This window comes from Manihot esculenta, chromosome 17 (genome assembly GCF_001659605.2).
Source record: "Manihot esculenta cultivar AM560-2 chromosome 17, M.esculenta_v8, whole genome shotgun sequence".
In the NCBI taxonomy this organism is placed as follows: domain Eukaryota; kingdom Viridiplantae; phylum Streptophyta; class Magnoliopsida; order Malpighiales; family Euphorbiaceae; genus Manihot; species Manihot esculenta.
Window position 1 is genome coordinate 26,477,372 of NC_035177.2, and position 19,795 is coordinate 26,497,166.

At 38.7% G+C, this 19,795-nt stretch overlaps 2 protein-coding genes and 4 non-coding genes across 8 annotated transcripts; all 6 read right to left on the minus strand.

The window, feature by feature from the left end:
* Positions 1-10,280: 10,280 nt before the first annotated feature.
* On the minus strand, positions 10,281-12,657 carry LOC110605680 (60S ribosomal protein L32-1). Its single transcript, XM_021744326.2, has 4 exons — positions 12,545-12,657; positions 12,344-12,446; positions 10,676-10,857; positions 10,281-10,580 (listed from the first exon to the last, which is right to left on the minus strand). Exons 2-4 carry the CDS (start codon positions 12,431-12,433, stop codon positions 10,451-10,453), a joined length of 402 nt encoding a protein of 133 aa, XP_021600018.1. The 5' UTR covers positions 12,434-12,446; positions 12,545-12,657; the 3' UTR covers positions 10,281-10,450.
* LOC122722326 lies at positions 11,271-11,354 on the minus strand. Its single transcript, XR_006349294.1, has one exon. It is a non-coding gene; the product is annotated as a small nucleolar RNA Z196/R39/R59 family (small nucleolar RNA).
* LOC122722325 lies at positions 11,442-11,517 on the minus strand. The gene has a single exon (XR_006349293.1). It is a non-coding gene; the product is annotated as a small nucleolar RNA Z195/SNORD33/SNORD32 family (small nucleolar RNA).
* On the minus strand, positions 11,764-11,848 carry LOC122722339. Its single transcript, XR_006349307.1, has one exon. It is a non-coding gene; the product is annotated as a small nucleolar RNA U31b (small nucleolar RNA).
* LOC122722338 lies at positions 12,158-12,238 on the minus strand. Its single transcript, XR_006349306.1, has one exon. It is a non-coding gene; the product is annotated as a small nucleolar RNA U31b (small nucleolar RNA).
* Positions 12,658-13,337: 680 nt separating the features above from the next.
* LOC110605268 lies at positions 13,338-19,437 on the minus strand. Of its 3 annotated transcripts, none has more exons than XM_021743706.2 (10): positions 19,226-19,437; positions 18,861-19,015; positions 18,621-18,755; positions 17,855-17,965; positions 17,118-17,336; positions 16,165-16,364; positions 15,409-15,706; positions 15,028-15,138; positions 13,899-14,090; positions 13,338-13,822 (listed from the first exon to the last, which is right to left on the minus strand). In XM_021743706.2, exons 1-10 carry the CDS (start codon positions 19,392-19,394, stop codon positions 13,475-13,477), a joined length of 1,938 nt encoding a protein of 645 aa, XP_021599398.1. In that variant the 5' UTR covers positions 19,395-19,437; the 3' UTR covers positions 13,338-13,474. The 3 variants fall into 3 exon arrangements, with proteins under 3 accessions (XP_021599398.1, XP_021599396.1, XP_021599397.1); XM_021743704.2 differs by having other exon boundaries at positions 17,118-17,402; XM_021743705.2 differs by having other exon boundaries at positions 17,118-17,402; positions 18,861-18,997; positions 19,226-19,436.
* Positions 19,438-19,795: the final 358 nt, after the last annotated feature.

A 19,795-nucleotide genomic window follows, 5' to 3' on the forward strand; every position in this document is an offset into this window, starting at 1 on the left:
GATGTCGGAAACCTCTAGAAGGGTAGAATCATATTTTTATAAAATTTTTTAATGTATTTTATGATTTTAAGTAAGAAAGGAACTGAGTTTTGAATGAAAAAGACCATGGAGACATTTCCAGGTTCGGCCGCCGAACATGGGATAGTTTAGGGGGGCAAGTTAGGCTTCCAAAAGTGGCTCAGGTTCGGCCGCCGAACCCCATGTTCGGCCGCCGAACTTGCATGAGTTTTGGAGGAACTTTAGGCTTCTGAAGGTGGTCTGGACAGCCCCTATATAAGGGCTCCATGGCTGAAACGGGCGAGTTTTCTCCCCATTTTCGGCCAACGGTGAGTCCATGCTCTCCCATGGTCGTTTTTTATGATTTTCCTCCAATCTTTCAAGTTTTAATAAGTGTTTGCTTGGTTTTTGAAGATTTGTGAGCAAGTTTTGGAGCTTGGAAACCCAAGGAGCTAGATCTCCCCCATCTCCGAGTTAGATCGCCTCTCCTCTCGTTCTCCAAGAGGTAAGAGTAGATCCTTAGCTCATTTCATGTTTTAAACGAGTTTTATGAAAGTTTATGGGGTAAAAATGCATGTTTAGGTTAATATTGAGTTTTTAGTTAATGTTGAGTAAATGGTCAATGTATGTTGTATGTGTATGTTTGATGTGTTTTGGTTGGGGTTTAGGCTAGTTTGAGACCCCTTTTTGCTTATGGAAGTATGTATGCATGTTTTGGAAGTGTTGGTTTTAAGTTGGATGGTTTGGGAGGCAAATGTGCATTGTAGAGGCTGAGTTATGTCCTTTGGAAGAACTCAGGTTCGGCAGCCGAAGGGACTTTCGGCTGCCGAACCTGCCTGTGGAAGCCAGCCTTTGGCTGCCGAACCCTGCCCCCGAAAGTGAACTTTCGGCTCTGGAAGGGAGTTTCGACCGCCGAAGGTGCCGCCGAACATGCATGAGTTTCGTCTCTGGAAGGAGCTTTCGGCCGCCGAAGGTGCCGACGAAAGTGACTGAGTTTCGGCTCTGAAGGGACTTTCGGCCACCGAACTTGCCGCCAAAAGTGCCATGTTCAGCCTTCCTTTGCATGTTTTCTATGATTTTTTTAAGGTGTCTTAGGGGGTTTTTGGGGAGTATTTTGGAGTCATGTTCATGTATGTTTGGTCCATCATTTGAGTCCACCTGTGTAGATTCGGACCCGAGGAACCGAGGACCCCAGCAGTGAGTCAGCTACTTCAGAGTCTTGTCAGAGCTAGCCTAAGGTGAGTAGAATGACTCTTTATGTTTCAAAGAAAATAATGAAAGTTTTAGCATGATTCACACATCATGAATGCCATGAGATATATTAGGGTGCTTGCATTGGAATTCACGAATATGTTGCATTGCATATTATGTTGTTGATGTGGATGAATGTTGAATGATCCATTAGCTCTCATATGTTATGACATGATATAATGATAATATGATATGGAAGTCCAGGCGTGCCTGCATTACGCCCCTGGCACTATGTAAGAGAAAGTCTGGGTGTACCTGCACTACGCCCCCGGCACGATTGGATATGTATGATATGATATGGAAGTCCAGGTGTGCCTGTACTACGCCCCTGGCATGATTAGACTGTGTAGAGGGCTAAATGGTGACAAGTTCATCCTTGATGTGATTTGTTTGTGATGTGATGCATTCCATGAAAGCATGAATTTTAAATATGATGTTTTATTATTCTGCTCACTGGGCTCTTGTAGCTCACCCCACTCCCTTAATCCCCCAGGATTGCAGGTACGGGATAGAACAGGAGGTCAGCAAGAATGAAGAGTCATGTTTTATGTAATAGCTAGATGTGGACATGAACATGATGTAATGTAAAGTATAGTACAATAATATAATGTAATGATATTTATTGAAGTTTAGAGTTGTGCTTGACCCTAGCATGTTGATTTATCCCTTTGTACATGGTCTATAAAATGTTTTATCATTGTTTATGTAAACCAAACTTATTATATGTTATGTTACCCCATTGGAGCATTGATGAGGACTCCAGTGTGGGGTTGATGGTTATACTTATAACTAGTGCATGCACAGGATGAGTTTGGTAAATGAATGTGAAAGTTCAAAATTTTTATGTATATGTTGACCATGTATAGGATTAAACAGGTATACAGGTTGTATGTGAGGCTTGCTACGGGTCCCGGCGGCCTTAAGCCGATCTGGATCCGAGCGCCGGTAGCGGTCCGATTTTCGGGTCGTTACAGATAGGGCATGAAGGTAGGATATGGATTATAATCGGAGTAATCCGATGTACCCCCGTCGGATACCCTAGGCCCTGTGGAAAGGGTTGATACTGAGGTGGGGGAGAATACCCCGAGGCCTGAGCGCCTCCTTGAGACTCTTCCATACCCTCATCAGACATACTCATGCCCAGACTACCATCTCTTCTCTGATCATCCTCCTCTACCTCCCTCACATCAGCCGACATTCTACCCGGATTTGTCCTCCTTCTGCTCACATCAAAAGACCTTCTAGGGCCTCTCGATGTCCCTTCCCTGCTAGATCTACTAGACATTGCCCTCGGCAAAGCAGGGGGACGGGCATCCATGCCCTCATTCTCTGGTGGGACTCCAGTCAATCGTGCAGATCGATGAGTGCCTTGCATTCTGATTTTTGAAAAACAATACATACACATAAACATTAACATCATATGGTTCATGTGGAAACACATGAACCCGCATCACATACATAGCATATCATTAATGCACATGCATATAGTCACGGCATTTCACATTATCATCAAGACAGGACTCTACATCCTATCCTAGTGGACATGATTTTTCCTATTGTGCTTGCCCTTCTATAACATCTATGAGCCCGACACTCTATAAGTCCGATCATATGAACCTAGGGCTCTGATACCAATCTGTAACGACCCGGAAATCGGACCGCTACCGGTGCTAGGATCCAGATCGACTTAAGGTCGCCGGGACCCGTAGCAAGCCTACTATACATGTTGTACACCTGATAAAATCTCATACATGATCATACATTTTCATAAAAACTTTAAACTTTTACATATACCAAGCTTGACCTGTGCATGCACCATACTGTAAACATAAAATCCTATACTAGAGCCCTCATCAAATGCTCTAGTGGGTCAACATATCATACATCAAGCTTGGTTCAACATTTCTTATCATTAAAACATTTCATATAGATCATGTACAAAAAGGGATTAACCATAAACACTAGGGTCAAGCACAATACTATCCTCAATACATTTCTTTACATTACATTACATCATTCTTACACTTCATGTCCACTACTAGACTATTACATAGACTATACCATAATCCTGCTGACTTTTCCATAGCTACTTGTGCTCCTGCAAACCTGGGAGTTAGGGGAGAGGGGTGAGCTACAAAAGCCCAGTGAGCAAAACTATAAAAAAACATTATAATAAACATATGCTCTCATGAATGCGTCAAGCACAAATAATTCACATCACGAATTGACTGACCCAAAAATCCCTCTACTCTGTGCCCGGCCCTTGGTGGAGCTCCTCAGGACTTCTGTTACATACATAAGCTCTGTGCCCGGCCCTCGGTGGGGCTCCTCAGGACTTCTATTACATATCATAAAATCTAGAGGGCTAATGGGTCGTCCTGTTGTCCATCCACACCCACAATGAATAATGCAATGCGTCATATTCGTGAATTCTAATACCAACAACCTATTACATATCATGATGCATGAACATGCTTAAAACATTTGCTTTCTTGAAATAAAGGATTAAGTTAGTTTCACTCACCTCTGGCTGACTCTGGACTATCTCTGAAGCAGCTATCTCACTGCTGATCACCTCGGTTCCTCAGGTCCGATCCTACACAGGTGGACTCAAATGAGGGACCAAACATACTCTAGCATAACTCTAAACACCTCCCCAAAAACCCCCCCTAAAACATCATAAAACATGCATGCAAAACAGGCAAAGGAAGGCTGGACAAGAGACTTTCGGCGGCAGGTTCGGCGGCCGAAGGTCCCTCCAGAGCCGAAAGTCATGCACTTTCGGGGGCAGGGTTCTGCGGCCGAAAGTCCTTCCAGAGCCGAAACTCAGGCACTTTCGGGGGCAAGTTCGGCGGCCGAAACTGGCTTCGGCGACCGAACCTGGGCTCTTCAAAAGGGCAGAACCCCAGCCTCACAAGCATATCCAGCCACCCCAAAACCTCTCAACTCACACCAACACACACAAAAGCATGCATAAACATACTTTCAAGCATATAGGGGCATAAAACTAGTCTAAAGCCCAACAAACATCAACATAGCATACATTTGAGCATAAAACTAACATAAACTCTAATATTTACATCTACTCTAAAGCATGCATTCAAACCCTTAATCCCTTCTCAAAACTTACTTAAAACATCATAAAAGGCGTGGATCGACACTTACCTCTTGAAGATCGAGAGGAGATGCGATCCCAAACTCGGAGATATGGAGAAACGAGCTCCAGGGTCTCCAAGCCTCAAAACTTTGATCTTTAGCTCAAAACTTCAAAACAAAGGTGAAAACTCATAAAAATCGTGGGAGACTTAAAGGAAAAGCACAAGATCAACAAGGGGTGACGGAGACTCACCTTGCCCGGAAATGGAGAGAGAAAACTCGCCCATTTTCGGACAGGGGGCCCTTTATAGGTGGCTGACCAGACCACTTTCGGGGGTCAAAAGTGCCTCCGCATCCGCCCCATGTTCGACGGCCGAACCTGGGTTTGCCTCCAAGCTCTTTTCTTTTTCAAAACTCAATTTATTTCTTTATTAAAATCATAAAACATGTAAAAACATTTTAGAAAACCTTTATTTTACCCTTCTAGAAGGCTCCGACATTCGAGAAATTTCGGATTCCAACGGAGATTCCGCCGGAAAGTGGGAATTCCGGTGTCGAGGTCTAGCCGGGTATTATTGCCAAGTCCACTATCCCTGCTAAATCGGTGTCCAATTTTAGCAGAATTGTTTACATCGCAAAAATTGCCAAGTCCACCACCCATATTACCACCAGTGCCTGATTTCGGTAGAATTGCTTCCCTCACCAAAACTTGCCAAGTCTACCACCGGTGTCTGATTTTGGTAAAATTGCTTCCATCGCAAGAATTGCCAAGTTCACCGCCCGTGCTACCACTAGTGCTAGATTTCGGCACAACTGCTTCCATTGCAAAAATCTGCTAAGTCCACCACCGGTGCCTGATTTTGTCAGAATTACTTCCATCGCAAAAATTGTCAATTCCACCATCCCTGCTACCACCGACGCCCAATTTCGGCAAAAATGTATTCTATGTAATTTTGGCCAACCCAATACTCCAAATGCTAATGGATTTCAATGATTGACCTAACCTTCCTGTTTTTGGCCCGATCAAGGTTTAATTCAAAAATTGCCTCTTTTGGACTTGCAGGAGCTCAAAATCATAGGGTAACACATTGTTTAGCCAACAGGCCCGTGGTGCAACACTATTTTTCAAGGGCTAATTCGGTATTAAAACCACCAGAAGAATCCAAAAAAATAGTTGAAGTAAGCTAAGAGTAGTAACAATGGAAGCAAAACGATCACAAGGGACTAAGGAAGAAATTTAGTGAACGAGAGTTGCAAAAAGAAAATATTTAATTCACTTAATAAAAATACAAGGACCAAATTATAAAATTTTAATTTGGTAAGGAAATTTTGGAGAGTGGGGCTCTCGGCTACAGAGGGACTTTGATGTTTTTGCTGTAGTGAAAATGATGTTGAGGTGATAGATATTAATAGGCCACTATCATCTCCTTTACATGTGGTTAATACTTTTTACATAATTAGAATTACAAGAAAATCCATGAAAAATATCACAAAATTAATACAGTTTGTTTAATGAAAATTTTCTACGTGGAAATCTATCAAAAATCTTAAAAATTTGTCAAAAATCTATTTTTTCTGAAAATTAACCTGGAGTATAGCTACTACACTAGTAGGGCTACCACAGAGGCCAGCGCGTGCACTAGGCAGCCAATCTATTTTTCATAGGCCTACCAGCGTCCCCTGCTTACCATAGTGCACACATGCCCCTAAGTGCTCCGTTTCGCACCTGCCAAACGAGGTTCATTTGGGTCTCTCCGTAGGCCTACCACGCTCAGTGCCTGCCTGCCCGAGCCAGCTCCTTCTGTCGTAGTTGCTACCATCGGTGCCCGATGTCGATAGAATCTCTTCCATCACAAAAATTGCAAAGTTCACCACCACTGCTACCAACGATGCTCGATTTCGGCAGAATTGGTTCCCACACAAAAATTGCTAAGTCCACGACCTTTGCTACTACTGATGCCCGATTTCGGCAGAATTGCTTCCATCGTGAAAATTGCCAAGTCCACCATCCATGCTACCGTCAGTGCTCGATCTCAACAGAATTACTTCAATCGCAAAAATCTGCTAAGTCTACCACCCCTGCTACCACCGGTACTTGATTTTTGTAGAATTGCTTCCATCGTAAAAATTGCCAAGTCCAGCACCCCTGTTACCATCAGTGCCCAATTTTGATAGGACTGTTTCCCTTGCAAAAATTGTTAAGTCCACCACCAATGTCTAATTTTGACCACCATTGCCTCGGTGGGCACAACTGCTGCTATGGCAAGCCTATCATAGAGGTATGCGCGCATAGCAGCTGCGCTGGTAGGCCTACCAGGGAGGCATGCGCACGCACCTGGCAACCAAACGATCTTTCATAGGCCTACCAACATTCCCTGCGCTCCCCTAGGGCTCCCTAGCCCGCGTGCATCCCCAGGTGTCACAATCATGGTATTTTTAAGGACCAAAACAATAATTCTCCAACAATGAAATTTTTTAAAAGCAGTATTAGGGAAAATTAGTATAAATTAGTAGTAAGTAAAGGACCGAGTCAGTTATCTGTAATTCTCTTTTACATTATTCATGGAGCGGTAGGCCAAGCGATCATGCCAAGTTGCAAGGAGCAAGCTGTTGTGGTTTCTCACGCTGCGACAGGCCGCAAGAAGAGCGCCAGAGGGAAGTCGCGCGAACCATCTTGCGCAAGGGACGAGTTGGGCGATGTTGATACTCGTCTGGCCAAAATTAAGCTAAAGCTCATAGATGGAAATGAGAAGCTGGAGGAGCTCAAGGCGCACGTAGAGGAGCTTGATAAGAATGTTGAAGATTTCCAAGATAAGTTACAAGGGGCTCTCAATGCTGCCATTGATAAATTGGCCAAGGAAAGCGAGAGCACGCGACACGCAATGGCGGAAGAGTTGGCTATCGTAAAAGAGGAGAATAGATACTTGCGAGAGGAGTTGGATAGGGTGCTGACGCAGATGAAGGAAGCCATGGATGAAGTTATGGTGCTTAAACGGGCAGTAGCACAAGGTAAGCTTGTTGCTCCCTCTAAAATTGAAATTCCTAAGCCTAATATATTTAAGGGGTCTAGGAATGCAAGGGAAATATATAATTTTATTTGGGGGATGGAATAATGCTTTAGGGTTGTTCGTATAGTTGATGAGGCTCTTAAAGTAGATAATGCTACTCTGTTTCTTACGGACATGACATTGGTTTGGTGGAGAAGATGTCATGTCGCTATTAAGAAGGGTACTTGTACTATTGCTAGTGGGGAGTATTTAAAAAGGAGTTAAAGAAACAGTTTTATCCGAATAATGCTGCCCACGAGGCTAGAGCTAAATTAAATAGGCTTACACAAAGCGGAAGTGTCTGTAATATGTAAAAGAATTCTCGAAAGTGTTGTATCCCGATTGTGAGGCCCTCTTTGGCTTCATGGATGGGCTCCAAAATTGGTTCAAGTTGGAGGTGCAACATAAGGGTGCACAAGTTATAGCCATGATAATCTCAATAGTAGAGTCTCTTGTGGAGTTTAAAAGATCAAACAAGGGGAAGGCCAAGCCTCACAAGTCCAAAGAAGGCGGGGCAGCTTCGGAAGGGAAGGCTGGAGACTTTAAGAATAGGAAGAGAAAGGAAGGAGGCTTCAAGTTCAAGAAGCCCGAAAGCAAAAATGGTGATAGGCCTCCAATCAAGTGCTTCTTGTGTGAAGGCCCACATCGAGCCTGAAAGTGTCCAAAACGTAACAAACTTTCAGCTCTTATGGAGCAAAAAGAGGGGAGTAGCAAGAAAGGTGAAGAAGCTAGCATGGGATCCTTGCAACTTGCAGTTGCCTTGTGCAAGCAAGAACCCAGGAAGGTAAAGAAAGGGAAACTCTTTGTGAACGTGAAGGTTGGTGATCAAGAGTTACGGGCATTGATGGATAACGGGGCTTCCAATAACTTCATAAGGCTCGAGGAGGCAAATAAGTTTGGGATAAAGTATGAGAGGACCTTAGCATGGTTGACGGCTAAGAATTCAAAGCCTAACATGATTCATGGCACTGCTCGTGAGGTGCCCATCAAAATTGGTGAGTGACAAGGTAACCTTGACTTTTCTATTGTGCCTATGGACGATTATGCTTGTATGTTAGACATGGAATTTCTAGATGGTATGTATGCTATTCCTATTCCATTTGCAGATTCTATGTGTATTATAGAGTAAGGAAATGTATGTACTATTCCATTGACAAGGAGTAAGGGTAACCATGCCAATGTGCTCTTGGAAATGCAATTGGCCAAAGGAGTTAGACGCAGAGAGCACACTTATCTTGTTGCTCTAAAAGAAGAAGGCAAAGATCAATTCCTTAATGTACCTGAGGAAGTGTTACAAGTGCTTGATGAATATGGTGATGTTATGTTTCCTGAATTGTCAAAGAAATTGTCTCCAAGAAGGGAGGTAGATCACGTGATAGTGTTGGAGTCTGGAGCCAAGCCACCATCAGGGAGTCTATTATAGACTTGCTCCTCCACAGTTGGAGGAATTGAGGAAGCAAGGGAAGGAATTGCTTGAGGCTGATTTCATACAACCTTCAAAGGCATCGTATGGAGCACCGATGATCTTCCAAAAGAATAAGGATGGCTCCTTCCAAATGTGCATCGATCACCGTGCACTTAATAAGGTAATAGTAAAAAGTAGTAAAGAAAAATCATTTTTTCCCTTGATGGAGGAAAAAGAAGTTAATTTCTACCACCTAGTTTAGAACAAAACCTTAATAATTTTGTAGAAGAATATGAAGGATGACAAGTCCAGTTAAAATGTAATATGGAAATCAATGCAAGTGTTTTTTTTTTTAAAAAAAGTGAGATATTTACTATTTAATTCATAAAATTTAGTTATAAACACTTGTATTTTTATATTTTAAAAATTAAACTATTTAGTACTATAATTTACTTTTATTACATAATTAAGTCATTATGTTCATATTTCTGAAGATATTTTAAAATAAACTACTTTTAAATCTCTAACATCTAACTATTTTCAATTTTATTCCTTTATTTTGCAATTATTTATGATTCATTCACTAATCTAATCTCTTCTTTTCTACATCCACTACACTTAGCGTCATGACTCTGAAAAGGCTAAAATTCTAACATTGACTCGAGCACCTACGGATTAAGAGAGTTTTATGGGGCATAAACCTCCCACAAGATAATGAAGAAATGGAAAAAATTTCACGGGCCAAACGAAAATTGAAGCTCCAGTGTAAAGGAGGAAGTGAGCTTATAGCAAAACCCACTCGTTGAGTAAGGACGAAATTTAGCCTTAGTGATTCAACAGTTTCAAGTGGAAAAATTGTCGCACAGCAAATAGAAGTTACTCTAAAGCTGATCTTCCCTACAACAAATCAATTTAGCACCTACTCCTAGCATCTACTCTTCGCCTCGGCAGCTTTATTTTTTGCCAGAGCTTCAGTATGTTCAAGGGACAATTAGAGTCATCATAAATTAAGTTATTCTAGCCAAACAATTCATCATTTGGTCAAAATTTGATTGTGTAGTATGTAATTGTCCTTTTCTTTTCATGTAAATCTTCCATAATTAATTTGTTTTTAACACTGTTTATACTTAAGTTTCACTATTGAATTAAATTTCAACCATACATTAGTCCAAGTGTTGACAAAATAAGATTCACTACTTCATTAAAGACGATTTAGGTTGGTCCAAAAAATATAAATTTAGGAAAAAAAATTCAATGTTTCCTAATCTAAAATAAAATAATTAAAAAATATGAATTCTTTTTCATAACATGGAGTTTAAAATTAATTAGAATACTGTAGACCACAAGAACTCGCCCAGAATCTAGCTCTCGACGGTGTTTGGGGTAGGTTAATTCACTTGACTCTGGAATAAATAATTGAAGATCTGCTTTTACTTGATATAAAACACTATGCTTCAATATAAATTACTAGTGAAATCCAGATCAAACCAAAAGAAGCAAGAGATTCTACAACACCTAATGAATAACAAGGTTTCATCGTAAGATGTTAATTTACCCAAATTGAATCGATTCCATACAAGGTAAAATATCAAACACTAGTAAGCAAACTAGATATTCTCACTCCTAACAGACACCAAAAATTTCTGGGTTCAGTTCATTCATCCTCCTGGCTTCGCAACCTAGCTAGCTTGTTCGTGACAACAACATCTAACTGGGCAGCTCGCTCCACAATCTCTTTCCTCTTTCTTGTTGAGACATCATGTGCAATTTCAGCACAATAGATCCTGAATGGTACAAGGAAGAACATATACACTTGTAAGCATGCAGAGGATAAAATTTCTGTTTCAAAAGCCTGAGCTTGTGTCTAAAATTCATTCACCTGTTATGCATCATCAACAGTTCAAGTTCTTGGACATTGTGAACCACAAATTTCTTGAAGCCATTTGGAAGATAATGACGAGTTTTCTTGTCTGAACCATAGCCGATGTTTGGCATCAAAGTACATCCCTTGAACTTCCTTCGGACTCTAGAATCTATGCCTTTTGGTCTACGCCAGTTTGTCTGTCATAAAAGTATTTGACAAATGTTATTAATCCCAAGTAGTTTCACCATTAAAAGTTTATGGATCACAATCTAATATTTGCATTAGGAGACGGAATTGTCCACAAGATCCATGATTCAATAATCTTACAAATGATACTAGAACAGTCTAGAGAAAGGCAAAACATGAACAAGGACTCAAAATATAGCAACAGGAGAATGTGAGCAGGGAAAAAGTAACAGAGAGCTCATGGAAGAGCAGCTAACTGTGTCGCAAAGATCTGTTCACAATTCTTTTCTGCCCTTTAAACGAAATGCCCAGCCATGAGAATAAACTAAGCTTGGACATTAGATACCATGGGCAAATCAGTTCTAAAGAAAAGCCAAAATAGCAAAGCTTAAACGAAAACACCAATTAATCATGAATCAAAAATTGCAATCTCAGCCGAAAGATGGTGATTTTTTAATGATCATCACGATAAATCAGAACCAATAAATAATTTGCATCATGGATTGCAATGGAAAAATCAAATATCAAGCAGAAAATATGTTTTACGGAGTTAAAATAAGATACTCAAATCAAAAGTTTTTAGGCATATATGCAACAGAGATCAGATGGTAGTGCATGTATAAAGTTCATCATCCAATAGCAGAAATGATGGATAAGCATCATCACACCTAGTTGCATATATCAAAAGATTGTGAAAAACTTCCCACGCAACCCAGCCAAGAAAAAAAAAAAGAGCAAGTAAGCATTAGCTATATGAGATCAGATAAACGAAGATATCTCACCACTTTCCACAAGGAAATAAGACTGGGTGTCAAATATATTCTTTATATCCACATTAGAATAAATAAGCCGTAACAAATAAAGAAATGCACAATAAAGTAAAATAAAATAAAAATAATTCTGATTTCAACTTGTAGGGATCACATAAAGGGTCGATCTTTATCACCACCTTCAATAAAGATATGGAAGTAAGACTGGGTGTCAAATCGCATCATCATGTCCCTCAAAAAGGATTGTAAAATCAAGAGTAACACAGAAAACATCACATGAACATATCCGTAGAACAAATATTCATTTAAAACTTCTTTTTAGCCTGAAGAGGATCAGATAGTCGATCAATGGCTCACCATACTGCATCAAAGATGCAAGTGAGACTGGGTGTCAATTGATTAACATCATATCAAGGCTAAACCCAATTGGGAAAACAAATGGGATGTTTTACCAAGTCAAAATTAAAAAAAAGAAAAACAAAATGTAAAAAACATCAGAGGCATCTTAACACACAAATAAGGGAAGATAATTAAGACTTAGGTATCAGATAAAAATGTCAATCACCAACTTGCATCAATCTATGCAAGTAAGACTGGGGCGACAAAATATATCATCATTTCCCTAATAAAAAGCATACTTGCAATTATATACCAACAGAACTGAACACCGATGTTTGATTAAGCCAAGCTCTCAAATAATTATTCCCCGAAAAAAACAGATATATACCTTAACAGAGATCTTGCGGTCACTCTGTGGCCTCTTGAACTTCTTGACCCTCTTCTTCACGATCTTCTTCGACAGCAACGGCACCGCCATTTTTACTTACCTCCTGCGAAGAACATTCAAGCCAACATTAGCTATACATAAGACAGATCTTAAAACCCTAAGCTGAGACGCTCAAAGAGAGTTAGAGAGAGGCGGGCTTACAAAAAGCCAAGAGGTCTGGTACGCCGCCGAGGCTTCGAATTTGAGGTCTAGCTCGTGCTTTATATAAGCCACGGGGCTGCGTGTATTAGGGTTTCTAGAATTACTCGCAGTCATAAAGCAAAAATAAATAAATAAATAACGCGGACCGGTAAGACAGATTATCGGTGAGTGAGGATTGATGGTCCATTCAGAAGGATGGCCATACGAAACACCGGGTCTTTTCTCCGCCATAAGGCTGATTAGGATTGGGCCAGCTAGAAGCTAGTAATAATACTGTAAGCTGCGGAACTTCGATCCAGTGCAGTCGAGCCCATTGGATCATACAATTTGATCACTAGGTGACTGAAGCTGATTCAAATAATTTCAATTTATTCAGTTTATTCCTTGAAATAATTAATTTTTTAATTAATTATTATTAAACTCAAATAAATTCCTAAAATTGATTCAAATTAAACAGAAAAAACTGACCGATTTCTCTAATCTATTAAATATATTTAATTTATTAGATTTTTAATATATTTAAGTTCAATTTGTTTGCAGAAAGTAGAAACCGTATATTTCATTCCATGATAATATGTTATAAATATCCTTCATATTTATTAAAATCTCATATTATCCCTACGGTCTGATTTTTTTTAAAAAAATTAAAAAAATATGAAATATTAAATTCGAATCACTCTATTTTAAGATAATGAAAAATAAAAACTGCCCGACTCTAAACCTTCTTGGAATGAAATATAAAGTCTTATGTTATTATGTTATCCAAAATTATAAAAGAGATCAACTAATAGAGTTGTATAATTGTGGTGATTACTTAGCTTCTTAAAATATGTGAAAAATTACATTCTCCTATTACAAATGTACAAATATGACTAAAACTGATACATTTTGAATGACAAGAAGCAAGAACAACTAACCAGTATCATGTAATTATTCAGTTACTTCCATTAGGCAAATATTATCAAGTGGACATGTGCTCAAGGCGCTGTAAATTGAACAATGAAATTGGTACGAGTTAGGAGATGATGGGACAACATCAATCCACTCTTTATCGATCATCTTGACATGGGAATTTTGCTTTAAGATTGGAGAGAATTGGAGTTTATCCATGTGTTGCATCAACTTCTTCATAAATGTTATGGAGAATATCATGTCAAAACTTTCGTCTGAAATTTCCATGGCTTCAAAGATTTGGATTCCAATTTCTGCTCCGCATGAATTAACAAAACCAAGAAGTGGTGCGTCCCCAAGGCCATAATTTTGGCTCACACTACATACCTGGAAACAAGTTCAAATTCTGTTATGCTAATTTTGTCTACAGAGGGATCTAAATGCATAAACACAGGGATCTAACCTCAATGTACTCTACACCCATTTCACTGAGAATCTCTCGAAACTTGTGAGATAAAAGCAAGCTAATAACGCCTCCAGATCCGATTGGTGATTGCAATATTTCCCATGGTGACTTCATCAATATTTTATGCTTGCTCTGTTCTTCTACAGGAATACTCACAATGGGAAGCTTCTCTTCTTCTAAAAACCACACCTGTAAGGACCAAAAACCTTAAAATACAAGTTCAAAGGAAAACGAATTTAAGGAAGTTGCAATTCTTTCTACTTTCAATTAAGCTTAGAAAGGACATGAAGTTGCACTAACAAAGTTTAACTTGCTCCAAAGACAGCAATCCACTTTTCTTTGGATTTCAACTCCTCCGGAGTCGATACTGAATGACAGTAAGTTCAGCTATGAACATTATGGTTGAAAAGAACCGAGGAGTAAAGACTTGGGCTGCAAAGCAAGTAGTCCACGTTGAATTTTAAAACAAAATTGCATTCCGTCCATTCTATCAAGACAAGGAACACTAGTTGTGACCCAAAGGCTACCAATACAATTCCCTCACCATGATACTACCAGTACTATACTATAATGGCATCTTCTAAATTCCCTATTTTTTAAAGTAAAAAGTAGCTATATAATGAGCATTAATATTGCTAGCCGTTAAATTTGGATCAAGTATAACTCACCCCAAAAGCTAACTCAAAGGAGAAGAGCCTAAGACCCTTATGATGGATACATTACATGTGGCAATCAACTCAACCCCCACGCCCACGACTACACAGAGCAAAATATTTTATGGAAGGCCCAACATCATGGGGAGACTCTGATTAACTCACTCCAAAAGCTAACTTGATTAGTACCTAAGGCCTTCATAATTAAGGGGCACATTAATGTGAAATTCAACGCATCCTCTCACACTATTAAATTTTGATCAGAGCTAACTCACCTCAAAAGCTAACTCAAGCGAAAGGAGTGTCTAAGCCATTACAAAAAAGGCATATTACCCTATCCTAAATCGATAAACCGACGTAGAATTCAACACTAACATAGTAATCAAATTTAAAGAGTCTCAAGTGTTTCTGGATGAGTAAGCTAAGCACAAAAGAGCAAGTCTCTCAAAAGACAATTCAACATTAGCACAAACCTTGTCGGTGTCAAACCCAAAGTAATCATTATTTGAGAACAGCCTTTTCACTGACTGGATTTCTTGCACTGGGCAAACCAAAAGCAAAGGCACAGATGCACGATCTTCCATCTGCAATAGATAAATGTTTTAGTTAGACTGTTCCAGTGTGTTTATTTCTAAGGCACGCAAATGATAATATGTAATTGTCGCTATATTTAGCAAAGTATCACGCCAGAAAGATTTCCTTAAAAGAAAAATGTGCTTCACTTATTCTCCTTTTACTTTTACTTTTCAAGAAAAGAACAGATTGATCTGTCTGACATGACAAACATTCACTAATCATCATGTCAGAGTAAGTAAGAAGGGCCTTAGAAATGTGAAGTCAAGAATAATGAACACCTTCAGAAATTTCTTATCATCTGAGAGTGATTTCTGAAGCACGGAAAAGGTTGCATCCTCGGTTCTTTTAGAGCCAACAACATCAGGGCTATCACCCCTTCCCCTCTCCTCCTCAATGTCATTCACCACTAACACAATAGCCACTTTGTCTTTAGACAAAAGATGGACACCTTTTTCTTGCAAATTTGCAGCCAAATTCTCTTCACCAACACAAGGAGTGAAGCATTCCTTTGATAGCTTCAGATAACTTGTTGTTAGCTTGTTCTTTGCAGCACTGATTAACTCACTTATGCTCAATCTGATTCAAGCAGATCAAAAGTATAGGTCAACAAATCTGGCCCAGCCAGTGTAGAAGAGAAGCTATAAGATGTTTTCGTTGAAAGTTCTGATTAATAAACCAACCTAGGATTTTTTTTTTCAGGAAAATGCAAAAGAAGGTTGACAAATTAAGTGCAAACATGGAGAAAAATAGAAAGATGTGACCAGCTGCTTTAAGAAAATGCCTTTTCTTTTATGCGCCCAATTCTCAAAAGCATTCATATATGCAACACATATTGCAACTAGCGCATTAATTTTTCTACATATCAACATCACGAATAAAGGTTAAGTTCAGTTCTTTACAGAACAAGTTGACCACAATAGGCTCAAAACCTGCTATGGATCAGAAGGTCAAATAACTGCATTCACATTTTCTCCAATTGCTCTAGGATCAAAGTGTCAAGAAAGACATATATATTAATTTTTTTCTAAAAATACCTCTTGGAGGGCATCTCTATATTTTGCAATGCCTGCTGAAGCAATTTAGAATTTACACCAACAATCTGATCTGCCAACAAGCTTCTTTGTGATTTTTCCCCATATCTTAATCCATCAAACACGTGTTTTTGTTCCATTTCACACAATTTCTTTTTAGCTTCTATAAGGCGTCTTTGAAATTTTTTCCTTTCTTTCCACTCCTGCAATGTGTCAAAAGTGCATCATATGCTTAAACATTTGCTTTAAAAGGAAAAAAGAAAGGAAAGAGAGTCCGCCACTAAGATGCACAGTTTCAACAGGCAACACTCCACTTCAGGAAGGGAGAGACAGTGTACAAAGCCAACAACCAACAACCCAAAATGTGTATGCATTGAAACAATGCCATTCACAGACCACTGCACACGAATATCCAACTGATATGTAATAATTTTTTTATCTATACTATTGCCCCTTCATATGCATTCTCCACCTCTTATTTCAGAAGTCAAAATTTGAGCCAAAATCATTTCACAACTCGAAATACATATAAAAAATTAACATGATAGTCACACTACTATATGTATAATCTAACCAATGCCATTATATAGTAAAAAGGAAAGATGGGTTCCTTTTCTTTGAGGAATAAAAGAAAAACCCAAATTCTGAAATCTACCAAGAAGTAACCAGCTATATATGAAGATGCAACAGGGAAGCAAGAACCAACTTCATACATGTTGCAAGAGCATTGATTACTTGAGTGCTTCACAAATTGTGTGCAAGAGCATTGATTACTTGAGAGCTTCACAAATTGTGTCAAACCAATAAAGAACAAAATAAATTGACGAATAAATTAAGCACCAACAATATGGATAGTAACACAAAATAACATGGGTTTTAACAGGTTCTTGTCATTTCTTCAATAATGGGGAAAACATGAAAATGGAAATCTTGAGTTATAAAGGAGTATGCCTCACAAGCTTGCGTCTTTCTTTCTTGGACCTTTCATCAGTGCGTATGTTTAACTCAAGAAGTCCTTTTGGAGGTGTAATCCACATTTTTCTTCTTGTCATATCAATATCTGGAACAATTGCTTCAACAAATGGTACCCACACAAGGGGACCAGATAAATCTGTTTCCTCTGGCATTAATCTTTCAGCTCCCTCAAGCACATCAGCAGATGGGTGGAGCATGACCTGCAAAAGATCACTTGCTCCACTGTTAAAAACATTAACCACAGTTCCCACATGGTCACCAGTTTCCTGAAAAGGAGAAGTTTAATTGAATTCAGGAATATGAGGGGAAAATCATGGGGTTAACTATATGAACCAACAAAGATGACAACTGAAAAGAATATTTGAGCAATAGCCACACTTTATTGAAAAGATAAGAAGCAGAATGTAAGCCAATGATAAACAGTATAAATTAATAGCTGGTGCATAAAAATGTAAACTACTGATAAACAGAATATATTAATAGCTGCGCAGACAAATGGCAACAGAAACTATTAAATAACTAGAGAATAATAATAGCAAAAGACAGTAGTCCTCAAAAGCTACACAGTCTTGCACAACTTGTTTGATTTCTAATTCTAAATCAAAAAAGAGTGCAAGCATAAATCATAAATTTAAGGACTTCCGAATATTTAAAAGCACGAAAGTAAAGGAAATTTGCTTAGCTGAAATCAAGATATGATGCCTTAAAACGTTCAAACCTTAAGAATCACTCTCATGCCAACAAGATCACGAGTGTAAAATTCTCCTTGTTCCAACTCTGGCCTGTCTTCTTCTCTCACAAGTAGAGTCGACCCAACAAGTTGCCTGGCCTGAACAAACCATAAACTTGTAAACATATGTACATGAAATTATATAATGCAGTAAAACTCATTAGTTGAGTTGGGTTAGTTGAGAAATTGTGTTAATGTCAATACCTTCGGCAAACTTCATCTTGCTATGTTTTCTAATTAATGTAAACAGACACGCATCGTCATTGTACTAAGATTTTCCAGAACCACCCACAATACAAGAACAATATTTCATAGTGGTCAGATTTTGGTAGATACTTAGAGAAAACATCTTTCTTGAAACCTGTATATGGTATTGTACCCTTAACCAAACACCCCTAATATTTTAATTTGCAAAAACAAAAAGAACCCGCTGGAATATCATAAGGACTCATTTCTCCATATGGCAGCTTGTACTTTTACCAAACTTTTCCCCAGCATGAAATACATTTCAACGGATTAGATTACCAGCCATAACCTTATGATTTGCACTATACAGATTTCTAAAGTTCCCAGGCATTCAGAGAAGGAGAAATTAATCTGCCATGATACATATCATCATCAAACGGTTCACTGAATAAATGAACAAGTACCTATGTTCCATGGTATGGTATACAATCATCTCAGCACAAAGAAAAGCAGAAACGTGAGGCAAGACATAAACCATAAACCCATAAACTCATCTTCCTCGGCTCACCTGTTCCACTGCGTCTATTCCTCCAAATCTAAGTATCCACCTCTTCTGTCCAGGGTGCCCTCTTCCCTCAACCAGCTCAACTTCTTGAATCGTATCTTTGCCAGAAACCGTCTGCCTTAACCATCTTCTTCCAGGCTAACAAATAAGAAAGTAATTACAGAATTGAACTGGAACAAACGAGAACAATGACCCATAACTAAAGGCTGAAGAACTTGTTAGAGTTTTCCAGCCATATACTACCTTGGAAAATCGTAACTCGGGAAATTCAGTACTGGGTTTAACGCAAATTTCCCCTTGAAGCCCATGAACATTGGATATATACCCAACTTCAACGAATCCTGCTCCACTCTTAGCAGTTTCAACAATCTCTTGGGTAGCTAAACCAGTATGTAGATCCAATTACACAAACAAATCACAAAGACAAGCTCAGTATACGAACGATTAAAACAAGTTACAAGTGCTTCATTTAAGCAGGATTAATTTCTCTGGCGGAAGCAGAACAGGTACAAAAAACTACAAATCTAGACCACTCATGAAAACATGTACACAGAGTGAACAATATTAACACGCACGAGCAATCAAAAGAGGGAAAAATGAAAGAGTACCGGTGCTGCGAAGAGGACGAAGGGCATGAAGGTAACTACGTAGAGGCTTGAAGGACAATTGTGAAGGTGAGGCCGTGGAAGAAAATCGAAGGCGTAAAGGAAAGAAAAGAGAGTGATGAGAAGGTAAGAGTGTTGAATAACAGTGAAGCGAAGTAGAGCTCTGCATCATCCTTTTGGCTCGGCGTCAGAGAGACGAACTACTATGACCGCGCGAAGGTATAGTAGCGGGTTTTGTACTTGCAGCTCAGATTTTTTTGCTAAATTACAATTGAGTACATATAGTTTATTAGAAAAAACTATTAGATTAAAAAATTTAAATTTTTATATTTATATTTTAAATTTTAATCAATTATTTCATATTTATCTATTTTTAACCATTATTTTAATTAATTTCTGTCAAACCTTTTTAATATATGTCATAGATTATTATTAAAATAACTATTAGATATAAAAATTTAAATGTTTAAATTAATTAATATTTATATTTTAAAATTTAAATTTTAATAACAAACTCAAACATTTTTAAGTTATTGATTTATTACAATTATAACGAGGGTATTAAATAGAATT

Coding starts and splice junctions, on each gene's coding strand:
- LOC110605268 (XM_021743704.2), bottom strand. CDS start 19,394: ATGATGCAGAGCTCTACTTCGCTTCACTGTTATTCAACACTCTTACCT. Junction 19,016..19,225: donor TCGTCCTCTTCGCAGCACCG/GTACTCTTTCAT, acceptor TTGTGTAATTGG/ATCTACATACTGGTTTAGCT. Junction 15,139..15,408: donor ATGATAAGAAATTTCTGAAG/GTGTTCATTATT, acceptor TATCTATTGCAG/ATGGAAGATCGTGCATCTGT.
- LOC110605680 (XM_021744326.2), bottom strand. CDS start 12,433: ATGGCGGTGCCGTTGCTGTCGAAGAAGATCGTGAAGAAGAGGGTCAAG. Junction 10,858..12,343: donor ACCGCAAGATCTCTGTTAAG/GTATATATCTGT, acceptor CTTTTATGACAG/ACAAACTGGCGTAGACCAAA. Junction 10,581..10,675: donor CTGTTGATGATGCATAACAG/GTGAATGAATTT, acceptor TGTACCATTCAG/GATCTATTGTGCTGAAATTG.